At 31.8% G+C, this 22,685-nt stretch overlaps 4 protein-coding genes across 8 annotated transcripts in view; 2 read left to right on the plus strand and 2 right to left on the minus strand.

The window, feature by feature from the left end:
- The first annotated feature begins 690 nt into the window (after window positions 1–690).
- SC35 (SR family splicing factor SC35) lies at window positions 691–6,654 on the plus strand. Of its 2 annotated transcripts, XR_001112328.3 has the most exons (5): window positions 691–1,563; window positions 1,776–1,919; window positions 2,007–2,204; window positions 2,289–2,376; window positions 3,987–6,654. XR_001112328.3 is itself a non-coding variant. In XM_003694984.4 (4 exons), exons 1-4 carry the CDS (start codon window positions 1,382–1,384, stop codon window positions 2,293–2,295), a joined length of 531 nt encoding a protein of 176 aa, XP_003695032.1. In that variant the 5' UTR covers window positions 691–1,381; the 3' UTR covers window positions 2,296–3,464. The 2 variants fall into 2 exon arrangements, 1 of the variants encoding a protein (XP_003695032.1); XM_003694984.4 differs by lacking the exon at window positions 3,987–6,654 and having other exon boundaries at window positions 2,289–3,464.
- Window positions 4,987–7,862, minus strand: frj (membrane bound O-acyltransferase domain containing farjavit). Of its 2 annotated transcripts, none has more exons than XM_003694981.4 (6): window positions 7,554–7,862; window positions 6,673–6,944; window positions 6,443–6,594; window positions 6,164–6,372; window positions 5,765–6,086; window positions 4,987–5,670 (listed from the first exon to the last, which is right to left on the minus strand). In XM_003694981.4, the coding sequence occupies exons 1-6, from the start codon at window positions 7,760–7,762 to the stop codon at window positions 5,449–5,451; spliced, it is 1,386 nt and encodes a 461-aa protein (XP_003695029.1). In that variant the 5' UTR covers window positions 7,763–7,862; the 3' UTR covers window positions 4,987–5,448. The 2 variants fall into 2 exon arrangements, with proteins under 2 accessions (XP_003695029.1, XP_086765374.1); XM_086909248.1 differs by having other exon boundaries at window positions 7,651–7,839.
- Window positions 7,863–8,069: 207 nt separating this feature from the next.
- LOC100865706 (28 kDa heat- and acid-stable phosphoprotein) lies at window positions 8,070–10,038 on the minus strand. The gene is made up of 5 exons (XM_003694983.4): window positions 9,472–10,038; window positions 9,239–9,336; window positions 8,742–8,870; window positions 8,548–8,678; window positions 8,070–8,476 (listed from the first exon to the last, which is right to left on the minus strand). The coding sequence occupies exons 1-5, from the start codon at window positions 9,479–9,481 to the stop codon at window positions 8,260–8,262; spliced, it is 585 nt and encodes a 194-aa protein (XP_003695031.1). The 5' UTR covers window positions 9,482–10,038; the 3' UTR covers window positions 8,070–8,259.
- A 1,456-nt stretch (window positions 10,039–11,494) lies between these two features.
- Arl4 (ADP ribosylation factor-like 4) overlaps window positions 11,495–22,685 on the plus strand; it is a 47,403-nt gene continuing 36,212 nt past the window's right edge. For 2 of the 3 annotated variants that reach the window (XR_015292336.1, XM_086909252.1), the window contains exon 1: window positions 11,495–11,831. The gene's annotated coding sequence lies outside the window, so the exon portion shown is untranslated. The remainder of the gene's footprint in view (window positions 11,832–22,685) is intronic. The other variant, XM_086909253.1, reaches the window with a different exon arrangement.

Consider the following 22,685-nt stretch of genomic DNA (forward strand, 5'->3'; position numbering starts at 1 on the left):
TTTGTACACATGCACGTGATTCTGTCAACGATTCATCAATGAATCTTTAGGGAAAAAGGAAGATAGAAAAATAAAAAAAAAAAAAAAAACAGAGCGAGAATTGCGATTACTCGACGTCTCTTATTTTTGCGCCTACCGCCTAGCTAAGTCAAAAAAGTATTGTACGTACTGTGTTTGTTGTAAGCACGTTTGCTTTCTTTTTTTAATTCTTTTTTTACTCGATTTTCTAAATATATTAAAAATCAACGTTTGTTCTTAATTCTCTTCTTTTATTTTTTTTTTTGTCTCTTTTTATCACACATAAGATCGTCTGTTTTACGCAAACATGTCGATACAACAGACACAGAAGATCGCTGGGCAAAGGACCAAAATGTACAACTGCGTTTGCCCTTTCTTACGGTTGGTACGATTCGTTTTTATAAACGTATAAAACGAGATCGAAGCTGTAATTGTATCGAAGGATTTTTAAGCAATGTTGACAGATTTATTTTGGGGGGCATCTTATTGCAAGGGCATTGTTGTGATACCACAGATGCAGCTTCATTGAAACTTAAATAAAAAAGTAATGCGTTAATGATTTGTTACGATCAATGTTTACTACCATTGGATGCGTGTGTTTGATACTGTATATGAGGAATATAATTTTTTTATATAAAAATCTATTCGGGAATGAAACACTAAAACGAGTCGATATCTTTTTATTGAAATAATGTCATTTTACATTATTCTCCATTTTTCACATTTTAAAATGTGGAATAACATTGCATTAAAAATTTTTGTACTTTCTTTTGCTTTAGATAAAATGAACAATTTTAACTGTTTTTATCTTTTTTCTCTTTTTCTTTTCATACAAATTATCACGAGTTTAAATTTGAAATTATTCGGACATTGAACGACGTGAGTCATTTTATATCCGATATAATGAAATTATTTATAAAACGCATAAATATTTTTATAAAATATATGAACAAATTAGAATGAAATTCAGATATTTAATAAAAAAAATATTGTTAATATTAAATAATTTTTACTTTTTTTAGAAAGTGTTTGTATTTTTAATCTTTATTACTATTTATTTAAATTATGAAATCATAATCATTTATTTCAAAGATTATTACTAAATTAATGAAAATATATTTTATTTATTTTATTTATATATTATGAAAAAAAAGATTTTGTATAAAAAAAACTTGAAGTTGATGTACGTAGTAAGAAATTTTATTTACGTCATTTCCTACCATATTGCGCCTTGAATTCATTCTTCCGTTACTCGCCATCTTGTCTTTGATGTGCGCGGATGTCTAGTACTTGATCTGAAACTGATTTTTCATATTGAAGTGTTCTTTTTATTATTTCTGAAGATCAAAAGAAATTTAAGAAAATGAGTTACGGCAGACCACCGCCTCGTATTGATGGGATGGTTTCCTTGAAAGTGGATAATCTTACGTATAGAACGACGCCGGAGGATTTGAGACGCGTGTTCGAAAGATGTGGTGAGGTCGGCGACATTTACATCCCTAGAGATCGCTTTACTCGAGAAAGTCGTGGATTTGCATTCGTCAGGTATATTAAAAAATAAGTTTTTTTTTTTTTTTTTCATATTTATCCATCTTAGTTACATTCTGTTTATTAGAATATATGAATGTGACGTCATTGTGTCATATTTAGACAATGAAGTAGATAGTAACAAACATCACAATATATATTATCCAATTAATTACTTATTCGTCATAAGTCGAAGATAACATTTTTATTACTGTGAATCTTTATTTTAGATTCTATGATAAACGCGATGCGGAAGATGCATTAGATGCTATGGATGGAAGGCTGTTAGATGGTAGGGAACTTAGAGTTCAAATGGCACGATATGGACGACCAACTTCACCACACCGAAGTCGTGGCAGTCGTCGACGAGGAAGGTGATTACTATCAAAATACTTCTCATTACGTATATAATTTTTAAAATTTTAATTTTGAAATAACTTTATTAACGACATTATTTGTAGATCACGTAGCAGGAGCAGAGATCGAAGACGCTCACGTTCTAGATCACGTAGTAGATCAAGAAGTCGTGATAGAGATCGTAGGCGTTCATATAGTCGCAGTCGTAGTCGTTCGCGTTCTGACAGTAAAAGTTCACGTGGAAAGTCTCGTTCTCGTAGCAAGTCTCCAGATAGACAAAAAGATAGTCGTTCCAAATCAAGGTAAATTTTATATTTATAGATTAAATTTTTAGATATTAGGATTTGCGGTAGAATATAAATATTCATATAATTTTATCTTTACAGGGACTGAAGTTGAACCATATACAAGTACAACTACAAACAGATGCACGCGCCGCAAGTGCAGAATAATCGTTTCTTGAGAACAAAAAAGGTATTCTATTACCCTCTATATCTAGAGCAACACTGTCGCACGTTCACATTTTTTCTGTCACTTACATATTAATTATGACAACGCACTTCTTGGGTGAAAAAGATAAAACCCAAAAACTAATTTTAATGTAATGTATCTAGAATGTTAGTTTATTGGAATCGCGAAGATTTTCATTTGCAAGTTTTCATAATTATTCTTACTCTGTTAAGTGATATATTGTCTCAAGCAGTGCTTATTCCTGATCAGAAGAAAGTAAATGTGTTTTTCTGTTTTCGCGTGTATGGACGTTGTTATAGCGACCGAAACAGCTTGTTTTGATCAATGAATTAAAGTTTGTTATAATATAATGCTCTAGCACTTATATAAATGATATTTCTGAATTCTGCTCTTAAAGGTAAATTTGAATTTTGGATAAATAGAGCAGACAATATTCGAATTTACACTTTATAAATAAATAAAAAGAATTGTTATTAGTTTGATCATATTTTTATCTTATATTGAAATATAGTGTGCACAATTTTTAGTATATCTCGATATAAGTGGATTAAAAACAATAACATTTCATTATTTCCCTTCCACTTCTTGAGTCATTATGAATACTTTAAACCACATAATATAATTAAGTAATAATTAGAAACCAACTGTTTCGATAAAATATCAATTGTGAAATCGTTTTCTGTTATTTTGAAATTGTTTGAATCAAGCAAGGTGGATTAAATTATTCCTGGAAATACATGAGGGTGTTAATATGGTAATTAGCAGGTAATGTAAACTGTATGTGGTCGACTTGAGTCCGACTTCTGTATAAATTTTAAGCTAATATTTTTAAAAGAATTTTGAGTTCTTAGTTTTCTATTATTTATGATTACCTAACTCTCGATTGATAAATTAATATTACGACACAATTAATCTAAAAAAGAAAGAGAGAGAGAGAGAGAAACAAGAAAAATTAAAATCGCGATATATATATACATACATATATATATATATATATATAGATTGTAGACATAAGTTCTGCGTTTCTGTAATACAGTATACAGATTTATTTATGTAAGTTTGCCATTTATAATAAAGTGTAATAAAATGCAGAAGACGGAACTATTCACATAGTTTTAGACAGTGTTTAAATACTACACATATAGATGTAGATAATACTGTCAAAAAAATAATTTCAATTATGAAATTTTATATTATTTATATTTATCTATGAAAAAATTTAAATATCGTAATTTTGTATTTTCTATCTAGTACAACAAAAAACATAATGTCCCCAATCGAGATATAAATTTGATAACATAGTAATCAAACAGATATATTTTATATATTTTTCAAAATTTTTATTACTATAAACAATATTTTAATCATTTATTTCTAAATATTATTTCCTCGAATTTTGTATAAGACAACATTAATCGTAGATAACTAATCTTAGGTAAACTATTTTTTAAAACTAAATTTTAGTATTTAAAATTGACTTTATTGTTATTAATATTATAATTAATCGATCGTCAAACATCTTTCAACAAAAGATAAAAAGATATAAAAATCCTCACACACGGATGTAACACGTTTATTCCTTATAACTAAGTTGTAATTTTATGGTGCCACAGGCGGTGGAAAGGAGTGGCGTGGCGAGTGTAGCTGATGATGGGGTAGCTGAGAGTAAGCAGTAAGCCGAGTAGCAGGGCTGTAAGCAGTTTGCAGTAGCGAGCGGTTGGTGGTCTGGTGAAAGCAGGTTCGCGCGAGTCGATCAGGGCGAGAAAAAGAGAGAAAGTGTGTGAGCGAAAGCTGTCTCTCTCTCTATGGGGGGTCGGCGTGCAGAAATTGCAGAGGGTACGGTCTCGAGAATGCAGACAAATTTGCAGAGAGCACAACGAAAAGCCACACACAGTTGCTGGTCTTGACCACCGTCCGGTTTGCAGGTAGCACGTGAACATCACCAGACCTCGCGAGCGACGACTCGACATTTCAACTTTTATGTCTACCAATTGTTTCGCGTATTTCTTAAAAGAGATTTTTGGCAATGTTGGTTTATTCGAAACCAACTATATATTTTATTCCCAGCTATATAGGTTTGATTCGTAAGTTACGAGTTTCGCATCAAAGTGATTTAATTTTATAGTTACATTTTATAAATTTTTTAAAAGTAGTTTTTTTCAAAATAATTTAGTACATGTAATGAATTTTTAAAACAAATTTTATTTTGATTTTCACCTTTTTTCTTTCTTTTTTTATTTTTTTTGTTTTGTTGCAATTTTTTCTATACAATTTTCAATTAAAAACTTGTTAAATCCATTTGTTTAATATATTTACAAAAGAGTCTTGCATCGCATATCGTTCTCGGTAAGATCTATAAAATTAATTTTTATATGATCATCGCTTGAAACACTTGCCGCCACATTTCAAATAATTGAAAAAGGTGAGGGAGGGAAATGGGAAAATTCTTTTGCTTTTCCTGTGTTTTTTTTTCAGATTTTTCAGGCACTCGTCATTAAAATAGTAAGTATTTTAGAGGTAAGACAATGTCACAGTTAATAAAAGATTTTTTTTTTAAGGAAAGAATGGAATCTTTGTAGAGAAATGAAGAGTTCAATCAATAAAGAATTCTTGTTGAAGAAATAGAACTTTTTATTTCTTATTTATATAAATAGATTATTATTGTAAACCCTCTAAATATTTAAAAAAAGTCTTACTTTTTAAAATAATATAAATCTATAATCTTTAATAATTTTTTTAAATTATAATAATAATAACAACAAGAAATATTTTACACTTTTTTGACATCATTAAATAATTATTGACTAGATGTCAAATTTTTATTATTTATATTTTAAAAAAAAATATCCTTTAGCACTATGCTAAAAATATTTAGATGGCTTTATATGTAAAATTACACTTATATTAAAGAAAAAATTTTCAATGTTTTAAAAAATCTTAACATCATGCTAAAAATATTTAAATTTTATGCGTAAAATTATGCGAAATGTGTTATAACGCACATTTCATTTAAATAATCTTATGTTTCTAAATATTAAAGACATGCAATTTTATGATGTAAAAAAAAATCACAGGCTACTTGTCCTTATCCCTATTCTCTGTACTTTTTTTCAAAATATATGGCTTGCAATAGAGAGCACTTATGTATAATAAAAATGCTATGATATGTCCAGAAAAGTATACTTGTTTACAAAACTGTAAATTTTCTTTAAAATCTAATACTAAGAATTGTGTTCCTAAATATGCCATGCAAGTTGTTTTCTCATACCATCCTACTATATACCACAATTTTTTGGCCTAAAATGAAAAGTAACATAATGAATGTCATAAATGTTATTATATTATATATATATAATATAATATAAGAATAGATATTAAAAATAAAACTTACAATACTATTTTCTTTACTTTGTTGATAGAATTTTATAATTATATCTTCAGATAACAGAAAAAGAGGAATCTGACAGTTACAGAGAAAATAACCAGATGACCAACCATGCCAAATAGCAGAAAGTGTTAGAGTTGCAAAAGTTCGTAAACTTTTCAATGGAAATCGTTTATAAATGTAAACACCAAACCAGTATTGAACACAACCATTCCATGCTTTCATAGCTGTTCTTGTTGAGTTACATTTTTCTAATTTCCATACGTTCATATTATATACAACATCAAAATTTAATTCTTCATTTTTCACTTTTTCAGGCATTTTAGATCTGTAATATAATAGTAACTGATGTATTTTCGTTTCAAATTATAATATTATTATATTGAGAGAAAAAGCTATTCTTACAGCTCCTCTGTTGTTTTATAATCTTTAGGTCCTAGTCCTTGTATAGGTGTACATTTTATGGGATATGCACCTAGTCCAGCCATTTGACAACCACATTCCGCTAGACCCATTCCAATATACATTCTTAATCGAAAAACTATAAATGTGGGATACATATAAAAGTGTCTATAAAGGAAAGATCGTTCTGCATATTCCTCAGTTAAAATGTACTGAAATATAAAATGGAACCTAAATATTCATAATTCTATCTATATCTATTAAAGCAAAGGCTGATATTACTCTGACAGGATACAAGTAGTCCATTATAAAAAATAACACAATAAAACATGCAATTTGTTTAAGTTTATAAAATGTGAGAGGCCATGGATCTACAATTTTAGAGAATGGTCTGTGTAGATGATCCCAATATGTTCTATATCGATAATATGGTCCTATAGAGAAAAATGTACTGTTTAAAATAATATTAAAATTAAATTACTTTTAACAATTAAGTATTATAAAATTCATACCAGTCATAAGTCCCATATAGCCAAATCCATAATGAAAAACATCTAGGAATCCAATATTTTTCATTGCTTCAGAATTTATTCCTTGTATATCATCAGCTGGTGCATTAATAGAATCATTTATTTCAAATGCTAATCCAGATAATTTTAATGTTAATATCATAAGTATTAGATTGGTATGACTTGGTGCTATTGGTAAACCAATATAATCTCCTAATCGAGACAAAAAAAGTAAATAAAAAAATGAAAAATAAAAGCTGATCAAGTGGCATTTCCTGTAAATACAAAAAGAAAAAATTATGTTGCTATATTTTATTTTAAAAGTAATATATGAAAAATATATATATATATATATAGTCATGTAAAAATTTAAGTTCATATAAAAATTTCTTAAAATTAAATTAAACTTTACATTTTAAATTATTTAATTGAATAAATGAATAAATTTTTTTTTGATTTATTGCATTTTATTTCATAATATAATTAAATTATAAGTTTAATATTCTTAAAAACATGTATTAATATTCATTTTCGAGAATAACTAATTATTAGTTAATCATCAATAATTACTCAATTAATCAATAATCATTGAAATTTAATTGTCATATATGAGTTCTTTTTTTAAAATAGTTTATTAATTCTCTTGAGAATAAATGAATATTAATACATTTAAAATAATAACTTTTAATTTATTTATAACTTAAAAACAAAATTATATTATTAAATCAAATACAATAAATAGTATTAAATGTGATAAATTATCAATTGTTTTAAGGATATATAATTTGGTAACATGAAGATTGTTATATGATATCGACTAAAATAAAATAGAACATTTTTAAATTAGTAAACAAATATATAAAAAATTAAGTAATATATCATACTTTGGCGAAAGCTTGGTTATGATAATTGCATTAATTAGAGTAAGTATGAAAGGATAAAGTATATAATTTCCAGAACAAATTGCCATCACTACAATACCAATAATTGTGCCCATCCATTTTTTTACATGTGGATCTTCAATTTTTCGATAATAAAACCCGATAAATACACAAAATAATAACAGTGAAACGTAAACGATATCCGACCACATCTCGTAAGTTTTGCTGCCGAAACTCTACTGCGTTCTGTATCATATCCGTTCTTTAGTATGCATATATACTATACATTAATAAATTCGTGAACTTTGTATCGACTTAATTCCATCATTATTATTATTATTATAGAAGTTTATTACTATTAATAGTTTAGTAATAGTTATATTTGTATTTCTTTTTCTATAATTTATAATTTAAATTAATTATTCTATTCCACTTTTTTATTAATTAGTATTTTATTAGTTTTATTTAGTGATTATTTAACAAAAAAAATTGTAGGAGTAAAATAAAACATAAGTAAAATTCAGTTATTGTAATAATTGTATTTATATATAATTAAACAAGGATATTTTCATTAAACGCATATTGTAAATGCGTGAATCGATTTAATCAATTAGTATCAATATGAAAGTAGATTTTAAACTGTTCATCATTGTTAATGTAATAATTGCTGTGACATCAAATATTTTATAATTGATCAAAATGAAACGTTCTAGGATTTTTTGCCGAGTGCTTTTTGCCTAAGTTCCGTTTTTCTCTGTAGTGCAAGCTCCTTTTGTTTCTTCTCGGCTTCTCGTTTCCTAGCCGCCTCTTCTCGTTGTTGTTTAACTATAGCTAATCGTGCTAAATCCGCACGTGCTTCATCCGTTTTACCTGCTGCATGTAATTTCTGGTAATTTGCATATGCTCTTTGTCTTTCTAATTGTTCTCTGAAAGAAGAAAAGGAAAAATTCACGAAATCTAGAATATATACATTTTTTTATATGTCACAAATTTGTACCGTTCTCTCCGAGATAAATCTGGTTTTGCTGAGTCTAGAGACTGATTTAATTGAGATAATTTTTTTGCCTTTTTTTGAACTCTATTTGGATTTTCAACTTGAATTAAATTTTCTACACCCTTTGTTTTTCCCTGTAAATTAAAAAAAATTAATATTATTATTTATAAGTTATTATGTTTTATTAAGTAACTTACTTCAGTTTCAGATTCTGATTCTGATTCACTTTCAGTATCTGTCCCCGAAGAACTATGATTTTTTATTGAATCACCATGTGCTTTGGGTTCCTCATCCTCATCACTAGAGCTATCCTTTCCTTTATTTTTCTAAAAAGAACAATATTATTATAACTTTTAAATATGAAGCTTCTCATTTATATTAATGAATTTCTATTTACCAGCCCCCTAAGTAAAATTTATGTAACATTTTTTCGAAAGAACAAATGCAAGTGGAAAGAACAGATGAAATGAATCATCTTAAGCTCTGTCCATCGCTTTTGACTCTTAAGAATTTCTGAAGGTTTGTGCCCGGTCTCTCAAACAGTAAGTTGCACCAACATGGAGTATTGTGCTCCGTGAAAAATCTCAGTAATGGTGCACGCAATCACGCTCGACCGTCAAAGGATAATTCGACCTTACGTACTTAACAATAATATCTAAGCCGTCGTGCTGTTGGTTAACTTAAAAATACTGACTCTCCATTGGAGTTTTTTTTCCTCCTGGCGTCGTTGCTCCTCCAGTTCCTCGGGGTTAGTGAAGTGACGACTCCGGCCTTTGTAACTGACATATTTACCTAAAAAAAAATTGTCTTTTGATCCAAATTCATACCTCGAGGTCAAAACATACGAAACTGCGTTTTCCTCGCCAATAAGTGTGATAAAGATGATAAGTGTATCAAGTGAAAATTAATAATAATTTGTGCGCTTACCGCGCGGCATTTTTTCGAACCAATTGATTACAGTAGTTTGAAGAATATTATACGAAAATTTGAAGAAAGGTACCTCTTCTCTACTTTGAGAGAAGAATTACGATTAATGTCAGATTAATACTGCGCTGCTGCTTATTTGGTCGTCAACCACGAGCTCTAGCGGCATGAACCATTGCATAGAATATTTGCGAACATGGTTGGTAACGTTTGTTACCGTAAATTTTTTGAAACGATTGAAAGACAGAATTATATAATTTGTATATCTGTTTTATATTACAGATATAGTAAATTCATCATTATTTTTTTTAACAACATGTAAATTGTTTAACTTTTCAATACTTCAATCAGAATTTAGTATTCATTTTTATTTTTATATTATTCATTAATACTAGTCATTTATTCATTTATTATAAATATTAACTTAAATTTAATATATGAGATATAATATTTCGATTAAAATTTTGTATAAATATAAAATAAATATTATATTTCACATATAATTTAGAATAAAATATTTAATATATATCGAGAACTTGAACTTCATTGTGTTTTCTATTCTTGAACAACGTAGTTCATGCTTTAATTATTTGATAATACAGAACATTGACATCAATTGTCAAAGGAATTGAATAAAGTAAATTTCTTGGCAGTTTGATTGAAAATTTTTTTTAAGAATATGTGTATAAGTATTTATTCTTTATTTGTAGTATATGATTTAAATTAATATTTTGTGAATTTTATATAATAAAGTTAATATTTTTCAAATTTATTTAATTTTACATTATAAAATAAGAAATATAAATTCAAAAATAATTGAATGCATTTGATATCATTATTACAGAATTTTGTACATAAAATTTTACATAGAACAAATAATTTAATTTTCTGTTCTTTATTAAACTTCCTGCTAGAATGCTTTAGATTTTTGTAGTCTTATGTTATAAAAATTGTAATTGAAATTTACATTATAATAACAAACTGTATTTATTTTCTTCTTTAAATTTAAATTAAATTAAATATTATTTTTATATTTATTATTATCTTAATTATTATTTCAAAAAATAGAATAGATTAAATAAATAAATATATAGTTAAAAAATTGCTATATATATGTATTATTTTTTGCATATTTTTTTAAGAAATAGATGTAAAAATAAAATTTGCATAATTCATTTCATATAGGAAGAAAATATAACGTTTTACTTTCACAATTTCGAATTCAATAAACAAAAAGAATCTCTAGTAAAAATGCAAGAAATTATTTATATTGTTTAAATTATATTAATTATATATTATATTTTTTATTATATTATAATAAATAATATATAATATAATTATTTGTCACTCTTGGCCATTGTTGGCTTACATTTTAATTCTTAATTTTAATTTCCAATTTATATTATTTAAGAACAATTGATTTTATTGATACCGATTGTTTTTTAGAGAGACCAATTTGAAATTCTAATCGCTCAATGTGAGAAGAATCATATAGAAAATGATTTGTTATAAAATTTATTATATATCTATGAGAATACTGGTATTCTAATATTGAATAAAATTTGTAATAAATTTATATTCCAATATAAAATAATAATTAATGAAAATCATATATAATATATTTTAGAAATTATTTATCAAACGGAAGTTTAATTTTAAAGTTTTCTTATTAAATATAATATTTTATTTATATAAATTGTTAAATGAAACATAGAATAGAAATTCGAATTCAACTTCATTCGATATGTAATAATTTTTTATATATAATGTTTTCATTTCTAGAAAAATTATTTATTCTTGATTAATATTAATTGAACAGATTATTTTCGTTTCGTAATATTATTAAATACTCCAGATATTTAATAAATATTTAAAAGAGAAAAAAAATTTCAATACATAAGTTACTTTGTTTTGATTAGAGTATTATTTGAACGAAAGCGCTCTTATTGACGATTAAATATGGCGCATCTTTGTTTTGTGCTGCCTCCTTACGGAACTTTTGGAAGATAAATTATGATTCGAAAAGGAAGCAGCCAGTCTGTTTCGGATGTTTGAAGTTGTAAGACGTAAACGGATGGTATTTCTAAATGTTAACCGGTGAACAACTGTTTTGGTGTATTCTAATGTCATTCATTTGAATAAGTCGCAGAATTGAACTCTGTTTATTCGCGAGTGCTATTACACTATAATCATAGAAAACATCGTTCAAATTTCTATTATATTAGTAACCAATAATTTGGTTACTTTCCCGAGATTCGCGAGAAGTGTGTCAAAGTCGATGTAACGTGTTCTGTGCGTCCATAATCAACCGTAACTCTAAGTGTCTTCGGACTTCGGATACGGTTCCTGTGTAATAAAAAATGGTAAGTCAATTAAAATATTTGTATTATTTGGTAACGTTAAAATTATGAATTTAATATAATTGCGAGAAAAATAATTCATATGAGAAAGAAAATTATCGTGTTTATATTTTTGATATTAAGTGTTTGGTTGTTAGAAGATCTCAATTCCTTGTCGTCAGAATCATGTATGAATCTTTGGTAAAGCTGTTCATCAATGTGACAATTCGAATAATAATTAAAATTATTTCATTTCTTTTATTGCATCTTATAACTAAGGATAATTATTCCTTTTGTCCTTTAATCGTCCTTTAATCGAAAATGTTAGAAATATCATCAAATATATTTAATAGAAATTCGCGCGTATATACACATATATACATATATTTCTATTCTAATAACTGTATTTTAAGAATATTTTATAAATATATTTGTACATAGCTATATAACTTTATAAATCGAGTATTTTATGTTTTTATCAAACATTTAAAATATTATATTGTACTCAAATATCATTTTTCAATTTTTTGAGATAATATCTTTTTTCAATTATCTAATAAACTTCCTTAATAACAATTCAATTTTAAATTTGCAAGTAAAAGCATCTTTTAATATATTCACAAGAGACGAACTTATGGAATATGTTTAGTGTTTGATCGAAGTCATTGCCGTGCTTTATAAATATTCAATCCTTCCATAAACATATTGATAAAACATCGTTTCACATATACTTCTTCTTGTTATGTTCTTACAATTATGATGCATTTTATCTTTTCTCGAAATTGTATATTCGATTACAATTAGTATGTTTTGAATGACGCGTTGCATCTGTATATGCGTTGCGCCGATTGCTTGACGGTTCAGCCTGCCCTTAATTGTTCTCATAAATGTAACGAGCATATTGTCTCCGTGTTACATTGATGAATGGCCAATTTAACGATATACTGAACGTTTTATGAGTCCGTATGGAACAGACTCACGTCAAATTGATACGATTAACATTTTTCATTTGCGTTCATTATTGCTTTAGTGACAATTGACATTTATTCTAAGAATTTTATCGTCATGGAACATAAATGATCTCGTAGAAAATAAATATAAATTACATGTACTCGTCGGTTTGGTATTATTGAGCAAGCAGACTCGGGATGCGAGCTCGTGCAAGTCTTTTCATTCAGAAGTAATGGATTTCCAATAATTACGCTTACAACGAAAACCACCATCAAAGACGTGTGTTGCCTGTATATGCACGGGCATAGGGTCAGAAGTCAAGACTTGAATACAACTTTTTTTTCCAACCATTAAAGGCTTATGAATTGACGGATGACGCGTTAAACGTTAACTTTGATTCCTTTATTAACAAAGGGCTTTCGCTTTCGCTTTTTTCATAATAACTCCTTAGTTTACAACATTATTCCAATCTTCTAATCTCGATATCTCATGGAATCGTTGTTCAAATATAGAGAAAAGCAAGTAATTTGTTATCAAGACATAGGTATGATTAACTTTTTAATTTGATAACTTGATGACATGTTTGAGAATAAAATTTCATACTTATTTTTTATCAAGATAAAGTCAAATGTTTAATTATAATTTACGATTTCTTATTTTAAAAATTTCACGATAAAAATTATTCTTTTCATAAAAAGGAATCGTTTTTCATCGTTCAAGTTAAACATAATTGAATTTCCAAATTTTTAGAACTTTTCTATAATAAAAAAAAAAAAAATTAATTTTAAACTCAAGCTAATTTATCTATAAAAAGATATTTCTCAAGAAATTGATATACATATTATACATATACATACAATATCATATCTGATAAATGTATCAAAACTCACAATTATATTCGCATTACACTTCAAAGTGTCTGATTTCTAAAACTCGCGCATGACCATTCATCTGTACATTCTCATCGGTACGTATGCACTATTATTCACAAGTCTTCATATATTTAGTGTATTTAAGGTAGACATAAGTTACAATTTTATAATTACGACTAAAATTCTTCAAGCTTTTCGATCGGTATAAGCACAAACGGTATAAGAAAAATTGAAATTACGTTATATTTTAAAGATGTTATCACAAACATATCCCACGATGAACATTACATTTATAGTTAGCAAAGTAGAGACTTGTAGCCGAGAGTGTACGTGCCTTCAAACAACTGGTTCCTTAAATACCAATGCCGTTCACGGGGTTCTCGTCACGTTCCAACGTCGTGTCGAGATTGTTTAGCAGAAACAAACGATAATAACGCGGAGAACGACGAGGTATCGTCGCAGCTGTGAAAACAGCCTTCTCTTCCATCCGTGCAACGTTCTCCGCCGCCGTCGTCTATTTTACAGACGAAATCGAGCGGCTCGTGTCGAACACGAGTCGGATTCGCCTAGTTTCCGAGACAAGCTTCGAAACAAGCCGTTCTCGCGAGGGAACGGCACCCAAGAATGCCGTTACTAGCTGCACGTGGCGATTATAATCCGGCACCCGATGTGCCGGACGAAAGTGATTTCTCGTCGATTCCATCCGAGTGTTCCGCACTCGAGTATGCAAGTAGTCACGTAATTCTACACTCTGTTATAATATACCGTGTACATACAAGTTTGTAGAAATGATATTTATTCAATTTCGATAAAATCTCGAATACGATAAATTAAAAATTTAACGTAGATTTTGAGATTTATGAGACTCGCTTTTCACTATGGTTTTATATATATATATATATATACTCTATGTAGAGCATTGCATGGTAAACTAGTTACTAAATGGATTTAGGTGTTTCCTTTGATTTCAAGATGATAGAATTAGTTCGGAGATAACGATTTTCGACGTGAAACGGAAAGGAAGATCCGAGTTTGAAATATTTATGAATTATTGTTAAGATGAGAGATTTTGTTTTCGAATATAGAAATATTTAGAAATTTCTTGGATTAAAAATCTAATATCGAATCCCTTTTTTTTTTTTTTTTTTTTAGTTTCAAATACTTTTCATATGATCCTGTTATAAATTATAATTGTTAATAGCAAGATATTTTTGCGCGTGTCAAAACTTAACCATCGATTTTCACACGATCAATGGGGTCTAGGTTATCCATTTCTCGGAGGCACAAGTCGAACGGATAATTTCCAGCATTCGTCACGCTCGAAAGTGCGGCAAAACGATCCAAGGGATTCGGTTTTTAGGTTATTGGAATCGGGGATTGAATGTAGATCAACGATATATCTTTGTAGGGTAAACTATTTCACACGGAATACGATACCTAGATGTCCAGATTAGATTAGGCTCGATAAAATTATTTATTTACAAGACAGAGGATGAGTTTCTTTCTCGAAACTCTTCACCAGCGAAATGATATTCAAACAAGTGTTCTATTTTTCTTCGCGCGATCTCTTTCGTAACGAGTTAATTTAATTACATCGATGTTACCGTGATAACATATCTGTATATCAATTCGAAACTCGTGGTACGAGTTGTTTGAAAAAAAGAAAAAAAAATATTTAAAAATTATATTTCTTCCGAAATTAAGGAAACGGAATATCGTAAGAAACTTTAGTAAAACTTTGTGTATATTTTAAATCTCGTTGACGCGTAAGCAAGTGTTTGATTGTTTTTAAGATAGGTTAAGGTCAAGCGTGAGAAAAACGAGCCCTCTTTGACACGAGGTTCAGAACGAAGAGGAGGAGAAGATGATCCAAGGTTTATTTAACTCCTCGTGACGAGTATTTTTTCACGAGTTGCACTACTACAAAGTATCCAAGGATGCATTCCTCTCCAAGTTTTGAAAAAAACTTTCTCCTTCGAATTACATTTCTCTGTTGGAATATTTTTATCGGTTAAAGTGAAACGGCGATAATAGTAATAACGCTGTAATTCCCTAGAATTTTTTTAAAATGGTTAAAGGTATAATAAAGAGGATCAGAGAGATAAGAGAGGCCGTCGTTTTCCCCTCCTCTAACGAAACAGATTTGCGAAATCGTGGCGTTTTCTTTTTTTTTCCTTTTTTTTTTTTTTTTTTCCTGTCCAAAGTATCAACTCGAGGGCGCAATTGAGCATAATCGAGTGACCAATTAGAGAGGCAGGATTCTTTCTGCGAGGGAATTTGAAGTGACACGGGCTCATCGTCTCGTTAAACAAATGGGACAATCAAAGGGATCCCTTTAGATCGCAGGGAAACGATGCGGATGAGTCTAATAACTCAATAAAAAGGGGGTCCCTGATGATGGAGATCATCGTGGACCGTGCGAAGGCCATCCAACGGTTCAAGAGTTTGTTTTCTTTCTTTTTTCTTTAAACATTCTCGACTTCGATTATTAAAAATTTCTCACCTTTGAAATTAATCCGTCTATAAATATAAACGATCAAGACAATCGTCGGGGAAACTTTAAATGGACGATTGTAAAGTTTAAAAGTAGTTTCGAATAAATATTTCGTCCACTGCATTGATCCATGGATCGCTGCATTCATTTATCTCGAGAAACTTAAGAAACGATGTTCCCAGACAGCTTTGAAACGGGAGAAATATCTAGAAATACAACACCCACTCTAAGAGAGATGATAAAAAATTGTGTGAATAGTTTCGCGACAATCGAACTCCTTTCTTTTGCCCGGAAAATAAACGAGCGGAAACGGAGATTATTCGGTGGCTTGGCATCTCTGCTTACTCAGGTCGACAGAATCTAGCACGGAGTTGCGATTCTCGATTACGAACTCGCGTTGACGGGTTAAAGAGTTCCCAGATTGCTTTCCCTTCGTAAACACATCCGGCATCGGGCCATCGATCCGCCGGAAACTCTGTGATTTCAGCGTTTCTTCATTCGGGATGGAAACCGTAACCGAGATATGCGGATAAAAAAAGAACTGGCAGAAGGTTGGTGTCTGAAATTGGCGATTGGAACAAGCGTTTCAAGATCCCTTCATCGAAACGAACAACCAGGATATAAATAAATACTCGAGAATCTCGATCGAGTCGAATCGAAATAATTTAAACGAAATGTGAACGATCTTCCGAAAGCCAGTTTCCACTTCACTTCGAGTTTTTAAATACTTGGCAGAAATTTTACACGGCTACGTGGAGAATCACATCGTGCAATTTGTTAACAAGATTGGGGAACGCGGTTACCTCTCCATGTCGATAAAAACAAATTCAACATGGATTCAACGCTTCGATCGAAGAAAACGAGTTTGAAGAAGTCGCGTTATGGATAACAACTGATAAATACGTTTAACCCGTTTTATCAACTTCGAGGAAAGATTTTTTTTTTTTTTTTTTTTTGGTAAAAGGTGTAGTAACCGGCAACGCGCGCGTTGAAGAAGTCTCGCATTATCAATTTACACGGGTGCCTCGTTTATTCAGAGTGTGTTCAGCTCGAGTTATTATGTTAATCTGATAAATCTCGAGGAAGATAAAAAAAAGAAAAAAGTAGCTTCCTTAAACGTTAACACGATTTTAATAACGTTTAATCGTGTAAAATTCTTCCCATCTCCGGAAAACTCGATCGAAAATCTCGATCGCACGAGGGAAATGATCCCGACGAAAGGAGGGGGCAGAGAGAGAGAGAGAGAGTGTCCATCGTTTATTCCAATTTTTACGTCGCGAAAGTATAGGAAATCAATAATTTCAGGCGACGAGTTGCGTTACAACGGTGCAGTCGAACGGTAAGCCGAATCTGATTTTCAGCCCGTTTAAATACGTTAAATTCAACGTATTCGAGCTTGATTTTTCGACGAAGAGGGAGCATCGAGAAACGGGAAACTCCATTCGTCGCCGATTCTATGAATAATACACTTGGCCAAAAAAAAAAAAAGAAGACACTCGTGAAAGCAGCTAGCTCGAGGAGACACGCTTAATTTTTCCCTTTCAACGGGTTGAAATTAAGCCGATGACGGAGGGTGAACGAGCGTTAAAAGGGAAAAAGAAAGAAAACGGTGTATATATGGCGGAAGGGTACCGAAGGTACCATTTGTTTAGACGGCTCCGTTTAAACGGTCTCCTGGAGACGACCACGTCCTCTTGGAACGTCCCGTTGGAAGGATGGGATTGGTTGGGGACGCATGCGCCCCTTTGCCAGTCGATAGCACCACCGATACGACATAGCAGCACCGAGGCAACCAGCCGCGTTGCCAGCTGCAACATTGACACACCGATCCACATTGCTGATCTCGGTGTCATCCTGTTAACTCTTGCTTACTTCTTGCTCCACGTCGATATGCTTGAGAGTATATATATATATATGGATGCACGGATTTGTGCAGCATTTCCAGAAATCTTTGATTGGCGTGATTTCAGGGAAAGTTTTAAACGAAGATGACGAATAAAGAAGATGGCAAGCTTTGAATTGGTAGGAAATAAAGATTCTTCAAATTAATAAAGGATGGATTCTTCAAATTGTTTGGAGTTTTTTAGATTGGAATTTTCAGCAAATTTGCCTGGTTTTGTTCTCTTTAATACCGGTTAAATTGTCCATGCAGAGGGATTCTAATTCGAGACCGGCTTTATTCGATTTATGCTCGGCGCAGTGTACATTTCAGGGACACTTTCAGGCGCCACTGGTGCAATTTCCCCGTGAGTCGATCGGAATTGCTCGAATTAGACCGGCGGTGTCGTCGAACTTTGAACACACACTGATTCACGGGAGAACATCCCTCCAAGTGTTTTTAGAATCGCCGCCCTTCTCTTTATTCTGAATTTTTATTCACCGCCTCGCCTCGCGGTGATACTCGTCGATTTTCTTCTCTAAATATAAATGTGTTTGCGCATAATTTAGTATAATTCTGCCTCGACCAACGCCGCATAATTAATATCCCGTTTAATACTGTAGAAAAAGTTGGAAAGTTCGAAGAAACATTTTTTTTTTTTTTTCTCGTACAGAGCGTATTTTAATAAATATTCGAGACAGCAAAAGTATATTCTCTCCGCTTTGTAATTTCCAATATTTTAAAATATTTATTTTAAATTATCGGTAAAAATTTAAAGTGTTTCTTCCAAACGGACCCCACCATCTGTCTGACTATATCGAATTCGTGAATCGGGACGGTTCAGACGTGGAAGATGACTCGTCGCCATTGATTTGATAAATCTTCTCCTCGAGAAGAGAAGAGAGGCCCTTCTGGCGATAAATTTTTAGGCACACGTGATCGCCTTTTACGCCTCTGGTCGAGCTTGAACTAGGCAACGAACGAGAAAAACGAGTTGTCCTTTCTCCGAAAGGACCGTTAGCCCGATTTCCACCTCGTTTCGTATATGTCGGAAGTGAAACAGGTGCCCGTTTTACGAGATCGTCTCGTCCCTCGTCTCGTTTCCCCGATCAGATTGGTCAGATTTCGTTGTCGTTTCTCATCATCAAACATTGATCATCCTCGTCCCGCTTCGATAGGAATTCGTCGAAGAAAGTGGTGCGTTAATTTATTTTCTGCGCGTGAAACTGTCAAATTAAATTAGAAATTAAAATAACTTCGAAAGATTCGTATATATTTTATTATGTGTTTTTTTTTTTTTTTTTTTTTTTTATTTGAATCCTTTAGCAATTCTCGTTATACATATCTAATTATAATATTAGCAAGTATCACGGGAAGAAAAATTGCCAAGAGACAAATTCGTCGTTAAAAAATGGATTGATTAATTATTCGAAGTTTGCCGAAGTTAAGAAAGAAATATATCGAGAAACGACGAGACGAATCGCGATTATTCTTTTCATTACTTCGACAACGATTATTCCCAGTTATAGGATATAAGATGGAGATTATAAAAAAAGGAGTATTCGAGTATTGGATCTATTTAAAGAAGACGCGCGCAAGACGTCTTCTGCGTCTTACAATCGCTATCACGCATTGATTTTTTGCGTCGACAATTTATCCACCAAGTCTAATTTCGTTATTAGCATTTCTTCACGGTGAATTGAGCTCGTTAAGCTCCTTAACTCCTTCTATACGATGCAAGCAACCTCCCCCCCTCCCGACAATGGGGGAACAATGGCGGCCCCTCTTTTTACCTCTTATTTAGACGTCCGCGTTTTTCCATTACACCGTATATTAACATTCATGAACAAACTACGTACACGTTTATACGCTTCGATTTATACGTTCGTAAAAAGGGAGAGATACTATTTTCAACGTATAAATATAAATTACCTACGTATACATGATATTTCGATCCCTTTCGAGCATGAATCAATAAATAATTTAGAATATTTCCCTTTTAAATACTTTCTTACGTTTCGTAACGTGAGAAAAGTGGGAAGAAAGCATGAGTCGATAAATAATTTAGAATATTTCTCTTTTAAATACTTTCTTACGTTTCGTAACGTGAGAAAAGTGGGAAGAAAGCGTGGTGGGAGCAAAAGTGGAATTTGACAATCGGGCAAATCAATAATAATTTTCTCGTTCCGTTTCAATTCAATTCTCAACGGGAACAAATTTCTGTACATCAGTTTCTTAATTAGGTAACGCGTTGTAAAAGCACGGAGATTCGAAACAGCTCCCTCCTTGAGCTGACGGATGAATGACCACGTGTGAATTTTTTCGATTGTAATACACACATACGTACACATAATCACGAATGAACTGATACAGGGTAAGAAGTGAAAGCGAGGTAACGTCTCTGGAAACGAGTCTCCTTTATTATATAAACCAACCGTCGAACAATAAATCGTTGGATTCGAGCGGCAGGGGATTCGAGCACGATGGGGATTTTGAAACGACTCGTCGGCTATCTTCGACCGATATCGTTTTCGCCTCCGCGAAAAATCATTCTCGTCGAACTTTCTCGTCGAAACCTCTTTCTTACGCTCCGAGCGAAGCACTTTCGTGCCTCGTTTCGCGAATTTAACGATCGATAATAAATTCTCCGTCTTTTTTTTTTTCTTCTTCTTTTTTTTTGGGGGGATTAATTGATCGAGTGAAACTTCGAGTCGGTTCGAGGAACACGTGTTGTTCGTTCAAAAAAAGAGAAAAGGAAAAAAGAAGAGGACCAGAAATTTCCGCGTATAGAAAAATAAAGTTGTAAATTCATCAGCTGTTTTCGTGAAAGTAAATTCTCGCTTAACATTCTTCACCGGGATCTTTTACGATCGTGAGATTAATTGCGAGAAGAATCTTAGGAAGAAATTTCAATGGATCGTAAAAAAAATGATAGCTGTTTTCATTTGTTATGTAATTTACGATTTTTTAGAGATTTATATTAGATAGATTTTTTTTTTTCAAAAATCTTACCGTACAATCGGATTCTTTTCCAATCTCGGATGAATCGTATCCGAATTTTCGATCCGTTCGAAGGATTTATCGGATTTATGTTGGGGATTCGGGGAACACAGGATATTCGATGAAAACGTGGACGGTGCATAAGCACGGGGAACGAATGAAAGGGATGAAAGGGGAGGGGGATTCGTGCGGGACAACAACAACGTTTGCACTCGGTTACTGAATGAACCAAGGTGCACCGGTCGTGTATGAAAATTGATTTGCACGGGTTGAACGATCGCGACAGGTGGCCTTTGTCCATGGATGCGACGTCCATGTGCTATTTTTCTCCCCTTCATTCGTTGGAAAGAAAAAAAAAAAAAAAAACGGATGAAACGTTTTGTTGTAAAAAAAAAAAAAAAAAAAAACGAGTTTTGAAATTAATAGATCGATCGAAAATTGCCCGTGTTTTAATATCGCTGATCTTTTAGCAAAAAATGGATCGAATAATGGATTAAATAAATTATTACATTTATCATCGTCATCGATCGGAGGGGAGAAAAAAAAAAAAAATTAAAAATCGTTAAACGATCGACAACGATTGAAAAATTATTATTCGCGATGTCGACAGGGAAGATACGTCCACCAATCGTGACGTTTATATTACCTGTTACGTAAAGGGGGATCGTGCATTCGAAGGATATCCACCCCCTATTGAATTTGAATTTGAATTTCGTGACACATCGTGAAATTATAAAAACTTGGAATTTGAAAAAGGGAAGAGAAAATGTACATACGCGAATACTCCACTCTGATTTCTCTCCACTCTTTATATTTATATAGAATTCGACATAAAGCCCGCCGACGGAGGGTAATAATGGCTCTCCAACTACAATGGCTCCAATGTCCATTGTTTATTTACAACGGATGCATTGGTAGCCGTACCAGAAACCGTGCATAATGAGTTCAATTCACCGGCAGATATGCTAATAACCAATCAACGAGCGAATCAATTCCACGCCAAAAGTGCACGGTGAAAGTTTCTCGATGAATGCGAAAACCGAAACATAGAACTTTTACGGACGAAGGAATTCCAAAATTGCCATCTTTCCTAACTTATGGCCGATAATTTGGATCGATCTTGTACGTCGAATAACGTATGTATAAATAATACCCGTAACGTAAGAAATAATTATGGTCACAATGGAAGAAGAAGATTAAGCTCGAATTTCCTTGCCTCGTTGCATCGATGGTTTTCCAAATGATCACAAGTTGGGCGCGGCTCCATCGATAAGACGATCGAGCGATTGATAAGGAACGGGACCCACTTTCCTCGGACATTCGTGTTAGAGGCGAGGAGGCTCCCTGGCCCATTTACCCACTTCATTACGCGCATGGATGCGTGAAAACCAGCATCGTGATTTCGTGTAATTTTCTCGCGGTGGACATCGTTTCGAGGAAGGGAAAAAGAGAGAGAGAGAGAGAGAGAGAGAGAGAGAGAGAGAGAGAGAGATAAAGTTCCGTAAGAGCAACAGTTGCGCTCATCACACACGGGATGTCCGACGGCATCATTAATAATAATGGACGTCGTTAGGAAGCTCGTGCGGGATTGCGGATTCTTAAATTGAAGAGAATTCGGAATGTGCACGATTACTCGAGAACTCGAGTGTACGTATTTGATAAATCGTTTCGAGAACAGTTAG

The sequence above is a fragment of the Apis florea genome, unplaced genomic scaffold (assembly GCF_048593485.1).
Source record: "Apis florea isolate Af1SG1 unplaced genomic scaffold, ASM4859348v1 contig_3081_pilon, whole genome shotgun sequence".
In the NCBI taxonomy this organism is placed as follows: Eukaryota; Metazoa; Arthropoda; class Insecta; order Hymenoptera; family Apidae; genus Apis; species Apis florea.